The following is a 24,932-nucleotide window of genomic DNA, read 5'->3' on the forward strand; positions in this document are numbered from 1 at the left end:
TGGTGATCATGAGAGTGATAATGGTGATAACGAGGATGGTGGTAATATGAGAATAAAGACGATGAGAGCGATGAAGAGGATAATGTGAATAATGTTGATTATGAGGTTGTGGATGATGAATATGATGAAGGGAATATTGAGGGTATTGGTGATTAGGATAGTAAGGAAGAGAATGTTGATGAGGGTGATGGCGAGGATAATGGTGATGAGGATGTATGGGGATGTTGAGAATGAGGATCGTGCTAATGTGGAAGAGGATGGCGATGTTGTGGATAATGAGGATGAGTAAGTACAGTTAATGTTGAGGAGGATGATGAGAATGATTGAGGAGACTAAAGGTGATGATGGTGATGAGGATGTATGTAGTATTATGAAAGTCAAGGTAATGATGTTGATGAGGATAAGAATGATGATGGTCTGAGGATCATGGTATGGATAATGGTGTTGGGGATGGTGATGATAATGATGATGTGTATGATAAAAATGATAATGGTTATAACGAGGATGGTGGAAATTATGATGAGAATGAAGACGATGAGAATGATGAAGAGGATTATGATGATGTGAAAAATGCTGATTACGAGGTTGTGGTTGATGAATATGAAGAAGTAAATGTTACGGATAATGGTGATGATGAGGATAATGGTGATGAGGATTTAAGGATGAGAATGTTGTTGATTGTGCCTGGTGGTAATGATAATAATGTCAATGTTATGATAGTGAGGAAGATGCGATGAGAAGAAGGTGATTAGTGTGATGTGATGAGGATGTTGATGTCGGTGATGGTGAGGATAACGGTGATGTGTATGTTGAGAAGGAGGATGGTGATGTGAGGAGGATAATGAGGTAGTGGATGTTGAGGGTGATGGCCATATGATAATTGAGGTGATAGTGATGAGGATGATGTATGCGTGAAGTTGAGAATGATAAGGACGATTAAGTAAATGTAGATGTTGAGAATGCTAGTAATGAGATGAGAATAAAGGTGATGATGAGCATAGTCATGATGAGGATGAGAATGAAGGTTGTTCATGTAAAGTATTTGTGTCTTCAGGAACTCTCTTGATAATATTGGTGTCTTACATCTCTCTCTCCCCCGTCCTTCCTGTCAGTGTGTGTGTGCGTGTGTGTGTGTGTGTGTGTGTGTGTGTGTGTGTGTGTGTGTGTGTGTGAGTGTGCGTGCGTGCGTGCGTGCGTGCGTATGTGATTGTCCTCACACTTTCTTCTTTTCATCTCGACAAAATCCTCCCAGCTGTTACATCCCCCCTAAAGTGCACACACACACACACACACACACACACACACACACACACACACACACACACACACACACACACACACACACACACACACACACACACACACACACACACACACACACACACACACACACACACACACACACACACACACACACGCACTCTCACACACACACTTGGCAGCTCCATGGTAGACTTTTGAATCCACTGTTGCCATGGCGATGCAGGAGCGCACGCTCGCTCACATCGTTTACGTCTCCTTGCTCTCAAAGCAGCTTCTCCTCTCTGACAGGAAGCTTCTTCTCTCCATCATCATCTTCTTCTTCACCTTCACCTCCCCGCTTTTGTCTCCTCGTGCCCTTCACCTCTAGCTCGCTCCCTTGATCCCTTGCTCCCTCCCTTCCTCCTTTCCTCCTCAGCCAGGCCGTCCACTGAGGAGGACCACCAGTGAGGTAAGGAGAGCCCAGGGAGGAGAGCAGAGGGTAAACACGGTGGATGGAGGAGGCGACCAGGACTTGACCAGAAGAAGAAGATGGAGACAAAAAGCAGGAACGTGCCCTCAGGTAACACACACGCACACACAAACACACGCACACAAACACACTATGCACATCTGCATTGCCGTGCACATGAATGTCACATCCACGTGCACGTGACGTGATGCTGAAGACACCCAAATGTTTTTATTGTTGTTCGACACTCATATGACACCGAGACACTGCAGTGGACACCTGACACCTCGCCTTCTGACATTTGGACTCTTCTTCTGAGCATCATTATGAACATACACATGTCAATACACACAATATTGTGTGTGTGTGTGTGCGTACCATAGAAGACATTGTTGACATGTTGGCATGATGATGCACTTTCTGTCTTCAGAGATCAGCTTCCTGCCTCGCCCGGCACTGGTGTGGTGCGAGCGAGGCATTCAGGTGCTGCTGACCACCATGGGAGCCTTTGCCGCCTTCGCCCTCATGACGGTGGCCATCGGCACTGATTACTGGCTGTACGCTCGCGCCTTCATCTGCAACAGCACGGCCAACTCGTCTTCATCGCAGGACGACAGCAGCAGCAGCAAGGACAAGAAAGACCCGGGGGCGCTCACGCACTCTGGCCTGTGGAGGATCTGCTGCCTGGAGGGTAAACCTAGTCTCTGTGTTAGTGTGTGTGTGTGTGTGTGTGTGTGTGTGTGTGTGTGTGTGTGTGTGTGTGTGTGTGTGTGTGTGTGTGTGTGTGTGTGTGTGTGTGTGGCACGGGTGTTGCCATGCAATCAATTATGTAGCGCATTAGTATCATTAGCATGACAGGAATAATCACAAACAATAAGTTGTTGAAGCTAGACAACATGCCGAGCGTCGTTGTAGCGCGGCAACACTGATCTGATCTGGTTGTGGCCTTAATGGCGCCCTGTCCGAGACACCTCTGCGTAAGGATATTTGGAGTGAAATAATTTGTTCAAGGCGTTTAACCTGCAATATATTCAATGTTATACAATATTAAGAATTAAATTACCGTTATTTCCGCGCTATAGAGCGCACCGGTATTCAAGCCATACCCACCACATTTTTGAAGAAATAAATATGTTTACATATTAGCCGCACCGGACTATAAGCCGCAGATATATACCGGTTCAAAAGATTTTGTAAATGTTTATTTACATACCTTAATTGTTTCCAAACGGTGCCTGTAAGAGGGCAGTAAAACAGCTGATCAAACAAAACAGAGGTCATCATCAGGGACCCACTAGCTATAGAAGCTACCGCTCTAATTAGCTAAACAGACTCAATAACGCCACAGTGACGTTTTGGTGAATTTACAAAACTGAAAGTTAAGTTAAGTTAAAGTCCCAAAGATAGTCACACACAGACACGAGGTGTGGTGAAATTTTCCTCTGCATTTGACCCACCCCCATGTTCATCCCCTGGAAGGTGAGGAGAGCAGTGAGCAGTAGCGGTGGCCATGCTCAAGAATCATTTTCGGGATTTAACCCCCAATTCCAACCCTTGATGCTGAGTGCCAAGCAGGGAGGCAATGAGTCCCATTTTTATAGTCTTTGGTTGAACTCACGACCTTCAAGTCTCAGGGGGGACACTCTAACCACAAGGCCACTGAGCAAACGATACAAACGGTATAAAAATAATGCCATTGTAAGTTAGTAATACCAACACAGTCACTTGTGTAGGTACTCATGTGACACTGAAACTTGCTTATTAATCCACTGAACTCCAACAGTGTGGAGCATTCTTCTACAATGTGAACAATTTTTGACATTTTTCACAGAAAAACATCAATGATTAGACTGTCCCTTCCTGCTGCTGTAGTCTCAGTGGAAACATGCCTTACTGCCTTTGAGTGTTTTGAGCCAGTGTCCCTTCCTGAATTAACAAAAATAGTTCAACAGATAAAACCCTCTCCATGTCCACTAGACATTATCCCATGTCAGCTTTCTAAAAATGTTTTTACCTCTATTGGGCCTTTTTTTGTCCATGTAGTCAATTCCTCCCTGAGGTCCAGCCACTAATCAAAAAGAATAACCTTCACCCCAATATTTTATCAAATCTTAAACCAACCTCAAAGTTGCCATTTTTACCCAAGGTCCGAGAGAATGTTGTCTTTGATCAACCTCTTCATTATCTTAACTCAAATGATATTGGGGGAAAAAATCCAGTCTGGTTTTAGATCACAACATAGCACAGAAAATGCCCTTTTAAGAGTTTTAATGACCTTCTTTTAGCTGTGAACTCAGGTCAATCTGCAGTTCTTGTGCTTTTAGATTTGACTGCTGTTTTTGATACGGTGGACCACAACATTCTTTTACTCGCCTTGAGTTTTGTGTGGGTATTGGGAATGGCTCTAAAATGGTCCCAGTCATTTTTGACCAGCAGGAGTTTTTCTGTAAACCTAGGCCAATACTCCTCCTCTGAGTCTGCCCTTAAATATGGTGTACCCCATGGTTAAATGTTAGCACCTGTCCTGATTTCTTTATATATGCTTCCCCTGGGTGTTGTTTTTATAAAACACAATGTCCCTTCACTGTTTCGCAGACAATATTCAGATATATCTGCCTGTAACAGTAAGCAATACCCAGGTTGCCATGACTACTCTGCAGAATTGTTTGATGGTTGAGGGCCAATTGTTTATACCTAAACAAAAATAAAACAGAAATCATCGTATTTGGTTAAACAAACTAGCTGCAAGGACACACACTAAAAAATGTTGGGTTAAAAAATAACCCAATTTTAACCCAACTGCTGGTTCAGAAAAGGATGAACCCCTTAATTGAGTTATTTCAACTCAACATTTTGGGTTAAGTTTTTCAACCCAACTTGTGCATTTAATTATTTAACCAAAAAGTTGAGTTATGATAACTCAATGTTGGGTGATTGTAAATAATGTTAACGAGATTAATCCATAATAGAATTCCCTTCAAGAAAAAAGTAACTTTTTAATTTAAAAAAAAAAGCTGTTTACCCAAAAATGCGTTACTTGTTGAAAAACAACCTAAAAATGATTTATCATTTTGAAAACCCAGAAATAGAGTTAAAATAATACCCTTATAATCCAAAAAATGGATTGCTATTCTTAAAAATAACTCCACAATTTAACTCAACACCAGCAACTCATAAATTGGGTTATCAGAATAACCCAGTATGTTTTAGTGTGCATGACAGTGCTATTGATCCTCTGTCCTCATATTGCCAAGAATCAGCTAGGATTCTTGGCAAAGAATCTCGACAAACAAATTAGCTGTGTCATTAAATCTAGCTTCTTTCAGCTAAGACTCTTGGCAAAAAATAAAACAGGCCGACTTTGAAAGAGCTATCCATGCATTTGTGACGTCACGCCTGGATGACTAGGCCATGATCAGGGCTCTCTCCAGCGGCTGCAGCGCTTGCAGAACTCTGCTGCCCGTCTTTTAACTAAAACCGAACGCCGCGAGCACATTACCCTCGTACTGGCTTCCCTTCATTGACTCCCATATACTATTAGAGTTCATTTGAAAATGTTACCTATTGTTTTTAAATGCTTACACCAAGAAGCCCGCCTTATTTTATTGAGCTGCTGCAGCCTTATCGTCCCAGCAGGACCCTGACATCTTCAGACCAGCTCCTCCTAGCTGTCCCAAAAACTAGGCTAAAAACGAGAGTGGTAGGGCACAGACTATGGAACAACCTTCCACTATCTATTAGGTCCTCCCAGTCTCTGGGCCAATTTAAATCTAGGCTAAAAACATATTTTTACTCCCTGGCATTAAAATCTAGTTAGACAGGATATATTGGTTGTTTTTATTTATTGGTTGTTTTTATTTCTTGTTTTATCCCTTTTTATTTATGTTTTACATTTTGACTGATATATTCTGCACTTCTTTTAAGGTATATTTTACTACTGTATTCTATTCATCCTTCCGTCTTACAATGTAAATTTGACACTATGTGCCCCTTTTCTTATGTCTGTACAGCACTTCGGCCAACTGGGATTGTTTTTAAATGTGCTAAATAAACTGAACTGGACTGAACTTGTAGACTTGTTAGCATATTTGCTAATGCTAGCGACAATATCTTGATTACATTACGATAGCGCGTACACATATGCATGAAAACACTCTTACATCACACATGGGACTGTTTAGTGAGTATGAATGGTTTTAGTTATATTTTAAAACGTACAAACATTGCTTGGAGTGACGAATAAATAAAAATTTTGAGTAGAAATTCTGTCTGCGAATAGAGGAAGCACATTGTCACCCCGCAGCACCTGCAGTGAGCAAACGCGTTCATAATTAAATTATTCCCTCAACTCCCCCCAAAATGGATTAACTCGCTGTAATAAAAAAGACAATATAACATACATCCATAAACGTGGACGCATGTGGAAAAGTGCAATATATTTATCTGTACAGTAATCTATTTATTTATTTACATATATTTATATACATTTATTTATTTTATATATATATTTATATATATATATTTATTTATATATGCACCTTATTGCTTTTTTATCCTGCACTACCATGAGCTTATGTAACGAAATTTCGTTCTTATCTGTGCTGTAAAGTTCAAATTTGAATGACAATAAAAAGGAAGTCTAAGTCTAGTCTAAGTCTAAAAGATTGCGCCATAGCACAAACCATAACACACATTTTCAGTGTCTCTGTCGGCGTAATACAAAAACTATTTGTGGAACACAAAACATTCTGGCAGTTAGCGAAGAAAAATCCATAAATTAAATTGTTTTATAAGCCGCATTGCTTCAATGCATAGGAAAAAAGTAGTCTGGAAAATACAGTAATTACATTTTTAAGCCAATTCTGTTGTAAATTCCTTTGTTTACAACCTGATAAGCAAATAAGCGCTGAGCACAAATTTGTATATATTATTTCTCCTCAGTTTTCTGACGCCCTTTAGAGATTGCCGACCTCTGCAATTGCCCATGTGGCCGATATCAAAAAGCACCACTGATTTTTACATGAGTAAATGAAAATGTTATGTAACATTTCATGTTGAGTATTTGTGTTTCTTGGCGTCCCCTTGGACAGACTGACTCAAAATCAATAGAGGGAAGATGAAATATTAAGTGTTTTTTTTGGTTGTTTTTTGCCTAGTCGAGAACATTGCTGGACGCTAAGTGGCTAAGCTAACGCAAATGTTTTTCGCTCCTGTCTTCATCGTATTCCACCTTGTCTTTGCTGTCAGGCTTGAAGCAAGGTGTGTGTTCCCAGATCAATCATTTCCCAGATGACGCCGACTACGACCAAGACGCTGCCGAGTATCTGCTGCGTGAGTGATGCACACACACACACACACACACACACACACACACACACACACACACACACACACACACACACACACACACACACACACACACACACACACACACACACACACACACACATACACACACACACACACACACACACGCACACACACACACACACACAGAAAGAAGAGGATGTGGAAAGGACAGAAGGGGGTGGTGGGCGGACATCAATGCACGAATGTCAGAGTCAAGCAAAGAAGGTATGTGTGTGTTAAAGCCCAGGTGTGTGAGTGTGTGTGTGTGTGTGTGTGTGTGTGTGTGTGTGTGTGTGTGTGTGTGTGTGTGTGTGTGTGTGTGTGTGTGTGTGTGTGTGTGTGTGTGTGTGTGTGTGTGTGTGCTGTTGAGTCTGGGGGTGTACACAAAAGCAGCTTTCACAGAAAAAAGCAGCAAATGGGTTATTTTCAGCTCAGGTTTCACATGCTGCCTCCGTTGTCAAGTGCCGAATGTACTGTGTTCCTTTAGAACTTGGGTCTTGTCCACATGATTCTATCCTGGAATGTTGTAATGTTTTAAAGCAGGGGTGCCCTCGGAGGAAAAAAGTTTGGGCACCCTTGTTTTATACTAAATCTTCAAACTGTAAAACAGGAACATTTGTAGGGTAAAATGTAAATAGACATTTACATTTTACAAGAAGTAAAAATTATGAGTTTCCCTTTCTTTCTTGATTTTGTTCTTTGATCGCTTGTTATAAAAAACCCACAAATGTAATAATAAAGGTAACTGTTCAAATATGGGATAGAAATGAGAATGTGTGTGTTTTGCTGCCAAGTTGTAGTGTAGCACTTCCTCTGCAGAGTCACACCTGCTGTGTGTGTGTGTGTGTGTGTGTGTGTGTGTGTGTGTGTGTGTGTGTGTGTGTGTGTGTGTGTGTGTGTGTGTGTGTGTGTGTGTGTGTGTGTGTGTGTGTGTGTGTGTGTGTTCTGGCAATGCTTACTTAATGGGGACATCGCTCTGTTTACACAGTCACCTTTAAGGCCTACTGAAATGATTTTTTTTTTATTTAAACGGGGATAGCAGATCCATTCTATGTGTCATACTTGATCATATTGCGATATTGCCATATTTTTGCTGAAAGGATTTAGTATAGAACAACGTCGATAAAGTTCGCAACTTTTGGTCTCTGATAAAAAAAACCTTGCCCCTACCGGAAGTACCGTGACGTTGTCAGTTGTTCACTCCCTCATATTTTCCTATTGTTTTCAACGCAGCTAGAGCTATTCAGACCATTATCCCATTAATTTGAGCGAGGATGAAAGATTCGTGGACGAGGAACGTTAGAGTGACGGACTAGAATGCAGTGAAATACATATTTTCTTTCGCTCTGACCGTAACTTGGGTACAAGCTGGCTCATTGGATTCCACACTCTCTCCTTTTTCTATTGTGGATAACGGATTTGTATTTTAAACCACCTCGGATACTATATCCTCTTGAAAATGAGATTTGAGAACGCGAAATGGACATTCAGTGCCTTTTATCTCCACGACAATACATCGACGAAGCTCTTTAGCATGAGCTAACGTGATAGCATCTGTCTCAAATGCAGATAGAAACAAAATAAATAAATCCCTGACTGGAAGGATAGACAGAAGATCAACAATACTATTAAACCATGTACATGTAACTACACGGTTAATAGATCTCAGCCTGGCAAAGCTTAACAATGCTGTTGTTAACGACGCTAAGGCTGACTTAGCAACTTAGCAACCGGACCTCACAGAGCTATGATAAAAAATTAGCGCTCCACCTATGCCAGCCAGCCCTCATCTGCCCAGCTCATCAACACCCGTGCTCACCTGCGTTCCAGCGATCGACGGCGCGACGAAGGACTTCACCCGATCGTCCGTGCGGTGGCCGGCTAGCATCAGCTAGCGCGTCTGTTATCCAAGTGAGTAATCCTTGTTGTGTTGCTACAGCCAGCCGCTATACACCGATCCCACCTACAACGTTCTTCTTTGCAGCCTCCATTGTTCATTAAACAAATTGCAAAAGATTCACCAACACAGATGTCCAGAATACTGTGGAATTATGAAATGAAAACAGAGCTTTTTTGTATTGTATTCAATGGGGAAGGCATACGTCTGTTCCCCGGGCTACGTCACGCGCATACGTCATCCTCCGAAGGCTTTTTCAACCGGAAGTGTGGCAGGAAATTTAAAATTGCACTTTATAAGTTAACCCGGCCGTATTGGCATGTGTTGCAAAGTTAAGATTTCATCATTGATATATAAACTATCAGACTGCGTGGTCGGTAGTAGTCATAGGTGGATTAATGACCGGGCCTACCGGGCCCAGGCCCAGGGGGCCAGAGGCCCCAAGGGGCCAGGCCAACTTGGCCCCGCGGCCGCGACCCAAGCAAAACTACTTTTGCAAAAATAATAATCTTAAGCCCCAAGGGGCCAGGCCAACTTGGCCCCGCGGCCATGATCCATAGAGGGTAAGAGGCCCCAAGGGGCCAGGTCAACTTGGCCCCGCGGCCGCGACCCACAGAGGGCCAGAGGCCCCAAGGGGCCAGGCCAACATGGCCCCGCGGCCATGATCCATAGACGGTCAGAGGCCCCAAGGGGCCAGGCCAACTTGGCCCCGCGGCCACGATCCATAGAGGGTCAGAGGCCCCAGGGGGCCAGGTCAACTTGGCCCCGCGGCCACGATCCATAGACGGTCAGAGGCCCCAAGGGGCCAGGCCAACTTGGCCCCGCGGCCACGACCCACAGAAGGCCAGAGGCCCCAAAGGGCCAGGCCAACTTGGCCCCGCGGCCGCGAGCCACAGAAGGCCAGAGGCCCCAAGGGGCCAGGTCAACTTGGCCCCGCGGCCACGATCCATAGAGGGTAAGAGGCCCCAAGGGGCCAGGTCAACTTGGCCCCGCGGCCGCGACCCACAGAGGGCCTGAGGTCCTAAGGGGTCAGGCCAACTTGGCCCCGCGGCCATGATCCATAGAGGGCCAGAGGCCCCGAGGGGTCAGGCCAACTTGGCCCCGATCCATAGAGGGTCAGAGGCCCCAAGGGGCCAGGCCAACTTGGCCCCGCGGCCACGACCCACAGAGGCCCCAAGGGGCCAGGCAAAATTGGCCCCGCGGCCATGATCCACAGAGGGCCAGAGGCTCTCAATCATTATTATCAAAGCTAATTCTCAAATTGGATGGATCACACAACCTCACTCACATATTCTTTATCAATTATTAAAGGTTGTTTCTGAATTTTGATCACAGAACTTAATGCAAATATTCTTGATTGATTGACAAAGCTCATTCTCAAATTTTGATTACACAACCTTACTCTGACAAATTATCATTATCAAAAAGCTCTATCTCGAATTTGGATCACAGAATCTCACTCAAGTATTCTTAGCTGTGCCCCTCCCCCATCAAGTCTTTCATAAACCGGTCTGTTCTTTTAGAATCTCCTCATTTGGTATTTTGAACTCGTGAGAGACTGCTCAAAATTTGGTTTCCTTTCCCTCAGTTCAGACTCAGAGATAATTTGAAATCATTCAACAAGAAGTTTAACGCGCGCACACACACACACACACACACTTGAGTTGAGCATTACTTGGAAATTCTTATATTTTCCATTTTGCTGTTATTATCAGCATCTTCCCATTTTGTCCTTTTCTTTCGAGAAAGTTTACAGTCTGACATTTGTCACTGCTGTCAGTTAATAACTTTTTGGTCTTTGACCCATTTTGTCATTTTCTCGATTCGATCGTCACTGACCACTCTCTCCTGTCTGGCAGACATCGTTGCTGCCATCATAGCTAGCAAGCTGCCTGCAGCGGGTCATCCCTATGTTCCCCGTCCCTATGTTACCCGGGTCCTATGTTCCCCTCTACCGGGGAACTAAGGACCCTTTTTAAAAAAAAGGGTTCTATGTTCCCCGCTGCGGGGAACGTACAACACTTTTTCCAGAAAAGGGTTCTATGTTCCCCGCTGCTTCCAATGCGCGACTAAGTAAGACGCACGCAGACACGCATGACAGAGACGCGTTTAAGTTGTCGAAGGAAGGAAGTTCGCGTTTGAGTTGCTCTATCTGCTGCCGCACGCCCTGTGACAGGTTAGGTTTAGGGATGGTTTTGGTCAGGGCACAATTTCGCCAAAAAAGTGCTCCACAACGCCCTGTGACAGGTTAGGTTTAGGGATAGTTTTGGTCAGGGCACAATTTCGCCAAAAAAAAGTGCTCCACAACGCCCTGTGACAGGTTAGGTTTAGGGATGGTTTTGGTCAGGGCACAATTTCGCAATTTCGCCAGATACAATGCAGGGAACATAGGACCCTTTTTTAGAAAAAGGGTCCTAAGTTCCCCGGTCGCATACAAAGACCCAGGAACAACCGGGGAACATAGGACCCGGGGAACATAGGACCCGGGGAACATAGGCACGCTCCCGCCTGCAGATAGCAACATTTTGGTGTCCTTTGGGAAAATATTTAGAAAGAAGACAAAAGTACACACAGTTGTACAACTATTATCTTTATGATCTTTTTTTTGTTAGTTTCTCTGTTACTGTGTGTGGCCAATTAAGCGACTTTTGGCCATACCTGGCTGGTGACATTTAGCGACTTTCTGGTTGATGTTAAGATTAATAATAGCAACAGTTCTCTTCATCTTAATGCAATTTATTGTGTCTGTCTCTCCACATTTTGCCATTAGGTACTTTGAGCTCTTGTTGGTCAGTCACTCTAAGGTACATTGTTGCTGCCATCATAGCTAGCAAGCTGCCTGCAGATAGCGACATTTTGGTGTCCTTTGAGAAATATTAAGAAAGAAGACAAAAGTACAAGACATTGTACGATTACTATCTTTTTAAAATTATTTGTTTCACTGTGTGATTGACCGACTTTGCCGCTAGATTTCGCGTCTTTTGGCCATACCTGGCTAGCGACTAAAAACATCATTTAGCGACTTTTTGGTTGTGAAGATAAGTGGTAAAAGCAGATCTTCCTGTTGGTCTTCCCACATTTTGCCATTTGGTACTTTGCACTCTTCTTGGTCACTCCAAGGCATTTGTCCCTGCCTTCAGCTAGTCACTTGGCTCTTTTGGAATATATTTCACTGTAATTGGCTCTCTCTCTCTCTTTCTCCTCAGTACAAATCAGCCTGTTCCCTTGCCATTCATCACTGACCACTCTGCTCTCCTGTCTGTCAGACATTATTGCTGCTTGCAGATAGCTTGGGGTCCTTAGAGAAAATATCAGAAGAGAAAAGTACACAATTATCTTAATTATCTTTTTTATTCAGTCAGTCCTTCAGTGAGTCCCAGTGTGTTGGCGATTAAGCAACGTTGGCATTCAATTAGCGACTTTTGGCCATACATGGCTGGCGACTCAAAAAACTAGAAAAAAAGTACAAAAAGTTGTACAATTAATATCTTTATTATCCTTAATTCCCCTGAATCCTAGAGTGTGTTGCAATTAAGCAACTTTGCTGCTAGGTTTAGCGACTCTTGTTTTGGGCATACCTGGCTAGCGACTACAAACATTATTCAGCAACTTTTTGGCTGTTAAGATTAACGTTAATAAATTAAATCCTAATACAATTTATTGTGTTGGTCTCGCCATCTTGCTATTAGGTACTTTGAATTCTTGTTGGTCTCTGCTAAGGTATCTGGCTGTTGTCTTTGCCTTCAGTTAGTCACTTGGCTCTGGAATATATTTAACTGTACTTGGCTCTCTCTTTCTCCTCAGTACAAATCAGTCTGTTCCCTTGCCATTTAGACATTTTCTTGATTGGATCATCACTGACCACTCTGCTCTCCTGCTGTCTATCAGACATTGTTGCTCCCATCATAGCTAGCAAGCTGCCTTGGTGTCCTTTGTGAAAATATTTAGATAGAAGACTAAAGTGCACAAAGGTGTACAATGATTATCTTTTCAAAATATTTGTTTCACTGTCAGTGTGATTGACCGACTTTGCCGCTAGATTTCGCGTCTTTTGGCCATACCTGGCTAGCGACTGAAAACATCATTTAGCAACTTTTTGGTTGTGAAGATAAGAGGTAAAAGCAGATCTGCCTGTTGGTCTTTCCACATTTTGCCATTTGGTACTTTGCACTCTTGTTGGTCACTCCAAGGCATTTGTCCCTGCCTTCAGCTAGTCACTTGGCTCTTTTGGAATATATTTCACTGTAATTGGCTCTCTCTCTCTTTCTCCTCAGTACAAATCAGTCTGTTCCCTTGCCATTTAGACATTTTCTTGATTCGATCATCACTGACCACTCTGCTCTCCTGCTGTCTATCAGACGAATCAGTTGATTCTCTGCTCTCAATTGTCTATGCTAGTAAGCTGTTATTCTCTGCTTTGGAGTGTTGATGCTGGGTTGCTAGTTTTCTAAATCACCTCACACACTTGAAGGAAGCAGCACCGATCATAAACACACAAACAAACTCACACACACACACACACACACACACACACACACACACACACACACACACACACACACACACACACACACACACACACACACACACATAGTTGGTTTATCTGTTGTGATAGGCAAAGAGCCAATGTGCAAAGAAAGAAGGGAAATATGGATCATAAACGTTTAAGTGGAGGAGCTAGAAAAAAAATTCAGCAAGAAAAGAAAAAAAAGGAATCAGTTTTACTTGAGAGTGTTCCAAATATCTCCAGCTTCTTCAGTACAAAGACATCTGCTGAAAGCAATTCTATAAATGCTACTGCAAATTCAGCTAAGGTTAGCAATGCACCTGAGCTAGCATGTAGCTCCCAAGATCCTGAGACCACTACAAGTGTAGACACTGAACCAAATGCTTCTGATGCTTATGATTCAACCAATTCAGCAGTAGCCAGTTGCTCGGATGAATGTGAGGTCACTGCACCTCTGGACAGCATAGAAAATGAGCTGAATCTTTCTTCAACACCATCTACAGTGACAACTCTACCTAGTGATCCCGCTAAATGGGCTGAGACCCTCACTGAGTCAATGAAGGAAGTTCTTATTCAAAGAGGTGCAAAATCATTTCACAACCGTCACAGCCATTATCCAGCTTCTGTGAGGAACAGTGGGCTAGGAGGCAAAACCCGATGCCTAAACAATGAACATTTTACTTCACACTTGCCCAATGGACAACGAGTACAAAGAGAGTGGCTGATGTACTCTCCCTCTACTGGTAATGTTTACTGCTTTGCATGCAAACTGTTTTCCCCAAAAACGCATTCTTTTGTGACAGGCTATTGTGATTGGAAACACTCAGAAAGATTTGGTGAACATGAGCGAAGTGCTGAGCACATAACCTGCATGCAAGCAGTCTTGAACCGCGCCAAAGGTGCCACAGTTGATGCAGACCTGTTCAAACAGTTTCAGGCAGAGAGCAGCTATTGGAGGCAGGTGTTACAAAGAGTTGTTGCAGTCATTAAATTCCTTGCAGAAAGGGGCCTTGCATTTAGGGGTAAAAATGAATCGTTAGGGTCTCCTCTCAATGGGAACTACCTTGGTATTCTGGAGGTCCTGGCTGAATTTGATCCCTTTCTAAAGGATCACATCAGAAAGTTTGGGCAGATGGGTCGAGGTAATACCTCATATCTGTCCTCCACCATTTGTGAGGAATTCATTGAATTGATGGGTGCAAAAACCAAACAGGCTATAGCAGATGAACTGCAAGCAAGCAAATACTACTCTATCATTGTGGATTCAACCCCAGATTTATCTCATGTGGACCAATTGACATTCATATTCCGTTTTGTTAGCAAAGAGGGCAGTGTTGTTGAACGCTTTGTGGGTTTTGAGCCCATTACTAGCCATACAGGTGAAAGTTTGGCTAACTGTGTCATGTCTGTGTTGGAAAATCTAGGGTTAGAGCTGTCAAATTGCAGGGGGCAGGCTTATGATAATGCCAGCAACATGTCAGGGAGGTATAATGGGTTGCAGGCTCACTTAAAGAAAAGCAACCCATTAATACACTATATTCCATGTGCAGCTCACTCTTTGAATTTGGTGGGAGTCAACAGCATTGACAGATGTGGAAATGAAGTCTCTAAGTATTTTGACTTGATTCAGTCTATTTACAACTTCACAACTGCATCCACACACCGATGGGACAGGGTATTTGGCAATTCCAACATAGATCTCACACTTAAAGCTTTATCCAACACGCGTTGGAGTTGCCGTGCAGAATCTACCAAAGCACTGTGGCAGAACTACAGTAAAATAAAAGCAGCACTACAGGTTATTTCCACTGATGACACAGAGAAACGAGACACACGAACTGAAGCTGACAGTCTAGTGCGGAAGCTGGATTCACTTGAGATGGCCTTCATGGCAGGCTTTTGGGACACTGTTCTGTCCAGATTTCAGGCCACAAGTCTGCAACTTCAAAAAGCAGACATGGACCTTGGTACAGCAGTTAGATTGCTGGAATCTCTGCGCACCTTTGTTCTCTCCCAAAGAGATCTATTTGATCATTTTGAGCAGAAAGCCTTAAACATGTTGGGTGGCACCCCATCTTACAGGGCTGAACGGACGAGGAAACGTAAAAAGTTTGCTGATGAATCAGCATCCCCAGATGTTGTGCTTGAGGGAAGGCAACTGTTTCAAATAGAGACATTTATTGCCTCTATTGATCAACTGAGTTCAAGCCTTAATCACCGTCTGGAGGCCTACAAACATCTGAACAATTTGTTCAGTGTCCTTTTCTCTTTGGATACAGAGTCCAATGCTTCAGTCCTTCACAAGGCCAAGATTCTCACTGAATCATACCCATCTGACCTCAATGAAAGTCTTGGACAGGAGCTTATACAGTTCAAATCTTTTATACAGCTCAACAACACTGATGAGGAGAGGACCCCTTCAGGACTGCTCAAAACAATAATACATTTTGGACTACAGCCTACGTTTCCTAATACATACATTGCGCTACAGATTTTTCTCACTCTACCGGTCAGTAACTGTGAGGGAGAACGCTCATTCTCTCTTTTGTCAAGAGTAAAAAATGAGCTGCGCACAAGAATGACTCAGAAAAGATTAAATGCGTTATCTCTAATGGCAATTGAGAGTGAGCTGACAAGAGAGTTGGACTTCAATGATGTGGTGGATGATTTTGCAAAATTGAAAGCACGAAAGAAACCCCTTGCTTAAAGGTGCACTGTGTAAGATTTTTAGGTTATTTCCAGAATTCACCCATTCACTAATGTTAGGCTACCTGTTTTCATGAATACTTACCACCACCATAAAATTCTAAGTATCCATTATGACTTGGAGAATTGCACTTTTGCCATTTCTGGGAAGTGTCACCTGGATTGTGAAGATAGGATTGACTTTAGGCAGAAGCTTGGTGCTTTCTCTGGCAAACTGAACCTCAAGCTTCATTCTCTGCAGCTTTGCATTCTTGTGCAGACTTTCATCCACAAGGAACTTTTCAACTTCCCCACTATCGTGAAGGGGCCATCAAAAGATTTCAGTGTGTCCAGCATGTCTAGTCTCTTACTCTCCTTTCTTTGAGCCATCTCTTGTTTCTCATCTGCCCTACTCTCGAATTTTGCCTTCATGAATTTACTCCAGTTGAGTTCAACCTCCCTTTTTGCTTGTGCTGCTGCCTTGAAACCTCTGAAGCTCCTGGCTCTTCTGTAAAATTATTGACCTATTGACTGCGTTCAGTGTGCCCAACTTCTTCAGTTTGTAGTCCACCTTGCCACATTGTCTCTCCATCCCAATGTTGTGCACAGGGGTGCCATCAATGTTACTAGCCTGTTCACTGACAGGGTCCATTGGGAAGGTCTCCTCATCCATCCTCTGCCTGGCCAGGACAGTCTTCAGATGGGGCAGCATGAGATCTGTCAGCTGCTTCACTTCATCCAAGTATTCGGCAGCCACGTCTGACACTGAGTTCAGGACATGTCCAGTGCCTGTCCAGCCACTATAGCATTCTTGGAAATGGGCTATCTTGACCTGCATGCAGCCCTTGTACCATGAACTGGCCTACACCTTTCTTTGTGGTGCTCTCCGATGCATGTTATCATTTTACCTTTCTCCTTCTCCTCAAGCTTAACCACAAATAGATACAGACTTTGAGCCTCAATTTGCTGCACAGCTGCCGTTATGCCAATGTGTTTTCCTAAGATATTATTTTATTTTTAATGATAGAAGGGAGGAAAAGGGGGCAAAAATCATGTCCGATTTAGTTTTTTGGGTGGGTTGGGGGGTTTATTTCATGATAGCTACCAACTTCCAATACATAATATCTCTCAAATGACCCAATGCACCATCACTGAAGTGGGCGTAATCATTTTCAAAAATGTTTATTTTTAGGCCATTTATCCCCTCCCCCTGTGTCTGTGTGAAACCTGTGCTTGTCAGTGTCTGTGTGGTATACCTAATAGTGTGTGTGCAGTATGTGCACTCTTCTGTACAGTACAGTGTGCATGTCTGTTCACAGTATACAGTATTTCTTGCATAGTGCGTGCGTGTGTGTGCGCCCACACGCGCGGGGGGTTGAGGGGCCAAGACCATGTCAGGCCCAGGGGGCCAAAATTTCTTAATCCGCCCCTGGTAGTAGTGGGTTTCAGTAGGCCTTTTAGGGGACCTCTGACGGTATGGGGACAAAAAAACAGGTCCCCTTTACCTGTTATTGATTCCACAACAGGGAAATTTGGGTTACTTTGTTTACGTGTTTCAAATATTGGTGAAAGAGAAAATTAATTTTCTTGAAAAGTGAAATATTTGTTATCCTGGCATTAATAGTACTGTGATTATGTATGGTATCCATCCTTAGTTAAAACTAACACATTTTTCCAAAAACAAAATCTGGTTTAGTGTTCCTTAGGATGAAATTTTCATACAGCACGATTATAAAACATTATTACCTTAAAGTATGATTCACATTCAGAATTTTCCATCCTTCTATATATGGTAGTTGGAGTTGCAGACAACTTCATTACTGCTAAATAGCAGTTTTCAGTAATGTCACAGAAGATGCAGGATTTGCTTTAACATTTAAGTGGTGAAACTTCCTATAAGAGGACAGCTGTAGTGCTGTATTCTGAGGATCATGTCATATTTAATTTGAACCTTTTTTTTTTTTAAATGGTCCTCAGTAGTCACGTACAAATTTGTGTGAATTATGCAAAATTATTAAAATTTGGTCCCCATAAACCATATTAACTCTTTTTCCCCAGTAAGAATGATCAGCACATTACTTCATCAATCCAGAGATTTAAAGACGTGTATGAGCTAACTGGGCAGTGGCCATTTTACCAAAAATGTTTTATGCCTTCACAACCTGTAGAAAGGGTGGTCCCCACAAGTGATGATCAAAAACTTGGTCCCCATTCTAAATGATAACCAGAATGTGTGTGTGTGTGTGTGTGTGTGTGTGTGTGTGTGTGTGTGTGTGTGTGTGTGTGTGTGCAGGTGTCGTGCGGGCGTCCAGCATCTTCCCCATCCTGAGCGCTGTTCTTCTTCTGATGGGTGGTGTGTGCGTAGCTTCCAGCGGCTTCTACAAGAGAAAGAGGAACATCATCTTGGGAGGCGGGATACTATTTGTGGCAGCAGGTGAGCAACGCTTGAAGATGAGCAAAATGTATCCCACCAGACAACTCAGGACGTTTTTAATGTGTGGAGTTGATGTCACTGTGCCATGATGTCACTTGGCTAGGATGTCACTTCTATGAGATCACACTCTATTGCATCACACAGATTCGACATCTACCCAGCTATAATGTCATTGCTGTGATGGACATACCAGAGGTGTGGACTCGAGTCACATGACTTGGACTCGAGTCAGACTCGAGTCATGAATTTGATGACTTTAGACTCGACTTGACAAAATGTAAAGAGACTTGCAACTCGACTTAGACTTTAACATCAATAACTTGTGACTTCACTTGGACTTGAGCCTTTTGACTTGACATGACTTGCTACTTTCCCCAAAACCTAAAGTTTAAAAAGTTATTTGGGAGCGCTCCGTATCTTTCATTTTGTACGTGTCTGTCTATCAGCGTGTGTGTGACAACCAATGAACAAGAGTTGTCAAACAACGCGCCAGTGAGAAAGATTTATACCAAAGTTGGTTTCGTTCGGGTATAAAAACTACGACTTGGTCAACAAAAAACGAATTGCCGTATGCAAATCACGCAGTTCGAATATTACAGACGGAGACGCAACAACTTCTAACTTCGTTCGACATTTGAAGTTGCACAAAGGGTAAGTTTTGAATGTAAGATAACGTTTATTGGCTAAGTAACATGACTTTTATTTGCTGTGTAGTTAAATCAGTGAGGCTGTAAACTCACTGCTAACGTTATAACCATAGACATCTTATAAGGGTACGCAGCATCGAGCGCTACTGCCTACTGGCGCAGACGAGACGCGGGGCCGCCATCTTGGAGTGGTGATCCGCTCCACTCAGTGCAATTCATTTGGCAGGAGCAATGAACTGTCAGCGCATTTAATTCATTTTACCTCACTGAATACCACTCATTTTCACACGTTTTTTTGTCATACGTGTAGCTATGATAACGGACACATGTTTTATTATTCATAGTTTGCTTAACAGTAATAGAATATTCTTATATGCTATAAGTGACCAGACGTCCGAGATCAAAACTGGGAATATAAACCCAGAGAAGGGGGAAAAAAACGGTCAGCTATTTTTAAGTTGAAGAAACAATATAATTACGTTATATATACATGCGTATATCCTACATAAACAATGTATGAATACATTAGATATCTATATATCTTATAGACCGTATCTCTGTTGCTGCAGCAGCAGAGAGTTTATTCTGTCTTGACACTTTGTATTGATATTTTGTATTACATTCTTCCCTTAAATGATGTTTACAGTGATTGTTATGTATGTATTTTTTATGTATGTCGCTTTGGATAAAAGCGTCTGCCAAATACTTAAACATATATAAACACCTGAAAGTCTTTACATCAGCTAAAACCACCAATCTGGTTCACTGGATTCAGAATAAAACCAAATGCTGTCTTACCCAACAATGTTAGTATTTGAATATTGTTACTTGAAGACTTATTCCTGGTTACAATTATACTGTTAAGAAAGTATTGTCTTATATTTTGCCTAAAATGAGAATGCATTATAATCAATGGCGGCTGGTGAATTTTGTTTTAGGTGGGGCTGAAAGTTTGTAAACCAAACCCCTGTAGGGGGGGTCATCCTCCCCCAGAAGATTTGTTTGTGATTTTCACATACAAATATTGAAGATCTTTGCTCCTTCTTAACTCTGTGGTAATGTTATTTTCATAAAATACAACCAAAAGTACATTAATGTTAAATCTTACTTGTGAAAAGTAATCCCCCGATTCCTATTTTCAACAGTCCGCTCATTTGAGCAGGAAAACGCTGAACACCAGCCCGGCATCTTTGTTTTCTACCTGTCAACTGTCAGTTTAGGCTGCTCGCCGGCTCCTCATCACCACTTCAAGATGCAATTTGCTCGCGTCACAGCAACCAATACTGCGTCTACTTATAAGATGTCTATGGTTATAACATCATTTCAAATACAGCAATATGTTGCGTCCACTGCAGTTTGCTTCCTTATTCATTCTTTTTGTCAAGTGATTTTTTTAAGCAGGGTTGCATGAGGTACCTAAACATAACGTTACGTTAGTCATTGTATCACACACAGTAACATAACGTTAGACGGCGGTCAGCAGCACCGCATATTTTAGCCACCTACAAAAAGACAAACATAGTCAAATAAAGGTCAGTTAAAATGTATACTATATTAAGAATATGTGTACATATTGCTTAGGGCCCTGACATCTAAAAAGTACAACTCTGTTTATTGTTACGTTCATGTATTTGTTATGTTTTTCATGTGTACGCACACATGAACACACATACAGTATGAGATGAGATCAATGAGATAAGGTAAGAACAGAATAGAAACTGCTGTGGAACTAGTTACAATGCAATATGCCATGGAAATACAATGTTAACACTTTTGTACAAATAAGTACAGTTGCACTTGTTTTTGCAAATGTGTTTATTCTGTAAAGGAATGAGTTAAATGTTTAAAATTGTTTAAACTATTAAAATGACTGGTTAATAGTGCTATTATGAATTGCAATGTCAGTACTATTTTTTTTCCTGCTATTTCAAATGCACTTGCTTTAATAAATAAATACAGCGGTTTAAAAGCATACACAATCTGTGTAAAAATATTAGTCTGTGGTTAAAAGGACTTGAAAGGACTCGAAACTCAAAATGCAGGACTTGTGACTTGACTTGAGACTTTCCAGTCTTGACTTTGGACTTGACTCGGGACTTGCCTGTCTTGACTCGGGACTTGACTCGAGACTTGAGGGCAAAGACTTGAGACTTACTTGTGACTTGCAAAGCAATGACTTGGTCCCACCTCTGGGACATACTATGACATCATACAGTTATAATGTCACAAACTATGACACGTCACTGCTATGATGCCTCTGTGCTATGATATTTTGCACTGTGCCATTACACAACTATGATTTCACTGCTGTCATACTATGACATCACACATCCATTATGCCATTGCTATGATGTCACACACTATAGAATCACACAGTTGTGATGTCACTCTGCTATGATGTCACAGTGCTGATGTTTCACACTATAACATCAGTTATGATGTCACTCTGCTATGATGTCACAGTGCTGATGTTTCACACTATGACATCACAAGGCAATCACAGCACTGGTATGATGTGACACATTGACACGACACACCTATTTTAAAATGCTATGACATCACACTGCAATGATGTCACTGCTATGCCACTGCGCTGCACGCGTGACATAACACAATGTGTGATACAATGACATCACACAGCCATGATGTCAAAATAGTATGACATCACATCACTGTCACTGTGCTAAATGCCACACACTATGACATCTTACAGCTATGGTGTCACTATGCTATGACATCATATAGCAATGATGTCACTGTGCTATGATGTCACACAGCCGAGTCAGCATTAAACCTTCCTATGTTGTCGTTTTGTGCCTTCAGGCCTCAGCAACATCATTGGAGTGATCGTGTACATCTCTGCAGCGCTCAGCGACATTTCTCCCAAGAAGGACGAGGACAAGAAATGGCACTACTCGTACGGGTGGTCCTTCTACTTCGGTGGTCTGTCGTTTATCCTGGCGGAGATGGTGGGCGTGCTGGCGGTCAACATCTACATCGAGAAGAACAAGGAGCTGCGCTGTCGTTCTCGCGCCGACCTCTTCAAGAGCACCACGCACGCCATGTTGCGTCTGCCCAGCTATCGCTTCAGGAGACGCTCGCGCTCCAGCTCGCGCTCCACCGACCCGCCCCGCTCTCAAGAGAACTCCCCCATCGGCGCCTCCAAAACCTTCAGCCTGCCGCCGTCCGCCCCCCCGTTTTCCGTAGCCACCCTGCCTAACCCTCACCACGGCGGTGGCGGTGGAGGCGGGGATATCTCCATGTATACTCTGTCCAGAGACTCCAAGTTGGGCAGCCTGGGGGGTGGTGCCCCGCCCCTCTACGGCACCGTGGACCGCACCACGCTCTACCAGCTCCACAACTATTTCCCCAAGGAGGCCGGCGGGGGTGGCAGCGGCGGAGGGGGCAGCGGCACGCTACCCTCCCATTCAAAGTCCAACCTTGCGGCCGCCGCCCAGAACACGGCCCCACTGAATAGTTCCTCATCAGCCGCCCCTACCACCCCCCAGGCTCCGATGTCCACCACCACCATGGAGAGGGACAGGGGCAACGTGGGAACCCTGGACCGACTTACGGCCAAGAGGGAACGAGACAGCAACTCGGACACGCTCAACAGGAAAACCACGCCAGTTTAAGAGCTCTCGTCCAAATATGAGGCAACAGGAAGTCAAAGGAGGGCTAAGTTCTGTCCTCACATTAGGACACCTAGCAGCCATACGGACATTAGGACACACTATACGCACTAAAGTATTGGGACACTCCCCTTAGTCAATCAGGGTTCATTAGACATTATTGTACGCTTCTTACTTGGAAACACTTCGGAGAAACCCCATTTCTGTCTCCAGTGCCACAAAGTCAGGTCTTTAAAGCCATGTTTGCATGAGTTTGATATGAAAGAATGTCAGTGACCACCAATGGACAATACTCTGTTCTACTTTTTCCCAGAAGACTTAGATGCCCCAATACTTTTGAGCATACAGTGTGTGATCAGCAGCTGACATGTGTTTGAGACATCTGCCTTAAAATGACCCAAGACCTTCTTAGCAGGACCAGCAAGGGTCCAGACTATGAATATTTATAATTATAGTAAATGTTCATAATTTATTTATTGAGTTTGTTATTATTATACATTATAGTATATGTTAATATGTATTTAAGTATATTTTTAACACTGTGTGGTACTTTTCATTTTAGTATTAATACATGTTAATATATAATTATTTAATACTAATGTTATTATTTAGCAATTTAAATATGAATTTTATGTATATATGTATTATTTTAAATAGTACTATTCTTTGTTAGTAGGCATCACTGTAAAAAAACAAAAAAACTACAACACTGCCAGGTGACTGCCTTCAAGTCTGTGAAATATTTGCTAAATCACTTCGAGGTCAGTCATCTTTTTTTTTCCTCTCACAGGAAGTTACATGGTTCTTTCCAGAAGACAAACGCCTTTTTATAGCGACGTAGTCTCTTTCTGTTTGTAAACCAAACAAGACTTTGTCGGACGTGCTGGACGTTATGGACATTTGACTGTTGTGAAGACAAAATTTGGATTTCCACATTTTGGGTTGTAGCCAATCTGAGACACTTCTCTATTTCAGCGCACGCTCGCCGTCTACCCTCATGAAACTATGTGGTACTGCGGGCACTCGGTCTCTAGCTAAAGTACGTACTTTTTAAAGGTTTAGTTTTTTCAACGTGCTGACTGCAGCGTTTGAGCCTCAAAAGAAAAGCACATTTTAAGATGAAACATCTCAAGCACCAAATGAGGAACTCTCTAAGAAGCCTTCACTCTATTCTCTAATGTACAAATAATGTACATGTAGTGTATTCTCAGTACTTTGTTTCATTGTTCGTGACTTTGCGTTTTTTATGATCTTTGTTGCTTTTTCTGCTCTCAGTGGACTTGACGTGTGCACAAAGTGTTGATGGTCAAACAACTTCACTTCAATTTTTATTATCGTTGTTTTGTTTGTTTGATTTCTGCCTTTTTATTACTGAGTGTATTTTTCATGTTCTGGCTCGTGTACTGATGAGTGTAGGAAATAGAATTGATGTTGATTTATTTATTGGTGGAACGTAAAAGATATATATGTAATATATTAATGTGTGTCATGTGACGTCAGTGCTGAGAAATCGAGCTTCGTGTTTAAGCTTTTTGCCTCCAAAGCAGTGATGATATACCGTAATAATTTGAACGTAAACGCCAGCTCCTTTTCCCAACACACAGCATATATCAAATTAGAACAATAAAAGAAAGCAATACGAAATAGTGGTCAGAACATCAAATACATATATGAACATATATACAGGTATACAGTAGAAATATTCAATAAAACTTTTTGAAAATCCCTTGTGTCATGCAGATTACTGTAGAGACACAGGCTTTCATACTCCAGGCCTGCAGGGGGCAGCATATACTGCATATAATGGCCGCCATCTTTAACAGGACATCCATCTATCCATTTTCTACCGCTTGTCCCGTTCAGGGTCGCGGGAGCCTATCTCAGCTGCATTCGGGCGGAAGGCGGGATACACCCTGGACAAGTCGCCACCATTAACCATTTATTTGACGCTTTTAAATAATAAAATATACCAGAAGACACTGTACAATAAAATATTGTGGAATATATAATATATAATACCGGGTGCTTCCGGTTCCGGTTCACCGTGCGTGACTGCTCGCCGTCTGTTCG

General features: G+C 42.6%; 1 protein-coding gene across 1 annotated transcript; it reads left to right on the forward strand.

The window, feature by feature from the left end:
* Positions 1–1,476: 1,476 nt before the first annotated feature.
* LOC133655116 (voltage-dependent calcium channel gamma-4 subunit-like) lies at positions 1,477–24,587 on the forward strand. Its single transcript, XM_062055032.1, has 5 exons — positions 1,477–1,822; positions 2,142–2,402; positions 6,959–7,042; positions 18,443–18,583; positions 22,054–24,587. Exons 1-5 carry the CDS (start codon positions 1,792–1,794, stop codon positions 22,863–22,865), a joined length of 1,329 nt encoding a protein of 442 aa, XP_061911016.1. The 5' UTR covers positions 1,477–1,791; the 3' UTR covers positions 22,866–24,587.
* Positions 24,588–24,932: the final 345 nt, after the last annotated feature.

This window comes from Entelurus aequoreus, linkage group LG08 (genome assembly GCF_033978785.1).
Source record: "Entelurus aequoreus isolate RoL-2023_Sb linkage group LG08, RoL_Eaeq_v1.1, whole genome shotgun sequence".
Taxonomy (NCBI): Eukaryota; Metazoa; Chordata; class Actinopteri; order Syngnathiformes; family Syngnathidae; genus Entelurus; species Entelurus aequoreus.

Excerpts from the sequence above, each read along its gene's own strand:
- LOC133655116 (XM_062055032.1), top strand. The coding sequence starts at position 1,792 with ATGGAGACAAAAAGCAGGAACGTGCCCTCAG. Across the intron at positions 2,403-6,958 it reads GAGGATCTGCTGCCTGGAGG|GCTTGAAGCAAGGTGTGTGT; the intron begins GTAAACCTAGTC and ends CTTTGCTGTCAG. Across the intron at positions 18,584-22,053 it reads GATACTATTTGTGGCAGCAG|GCCTCAGCAACATCATTGGA; the intron begins GTGAGCAACGCT and ends TTGTGCCTTCAG.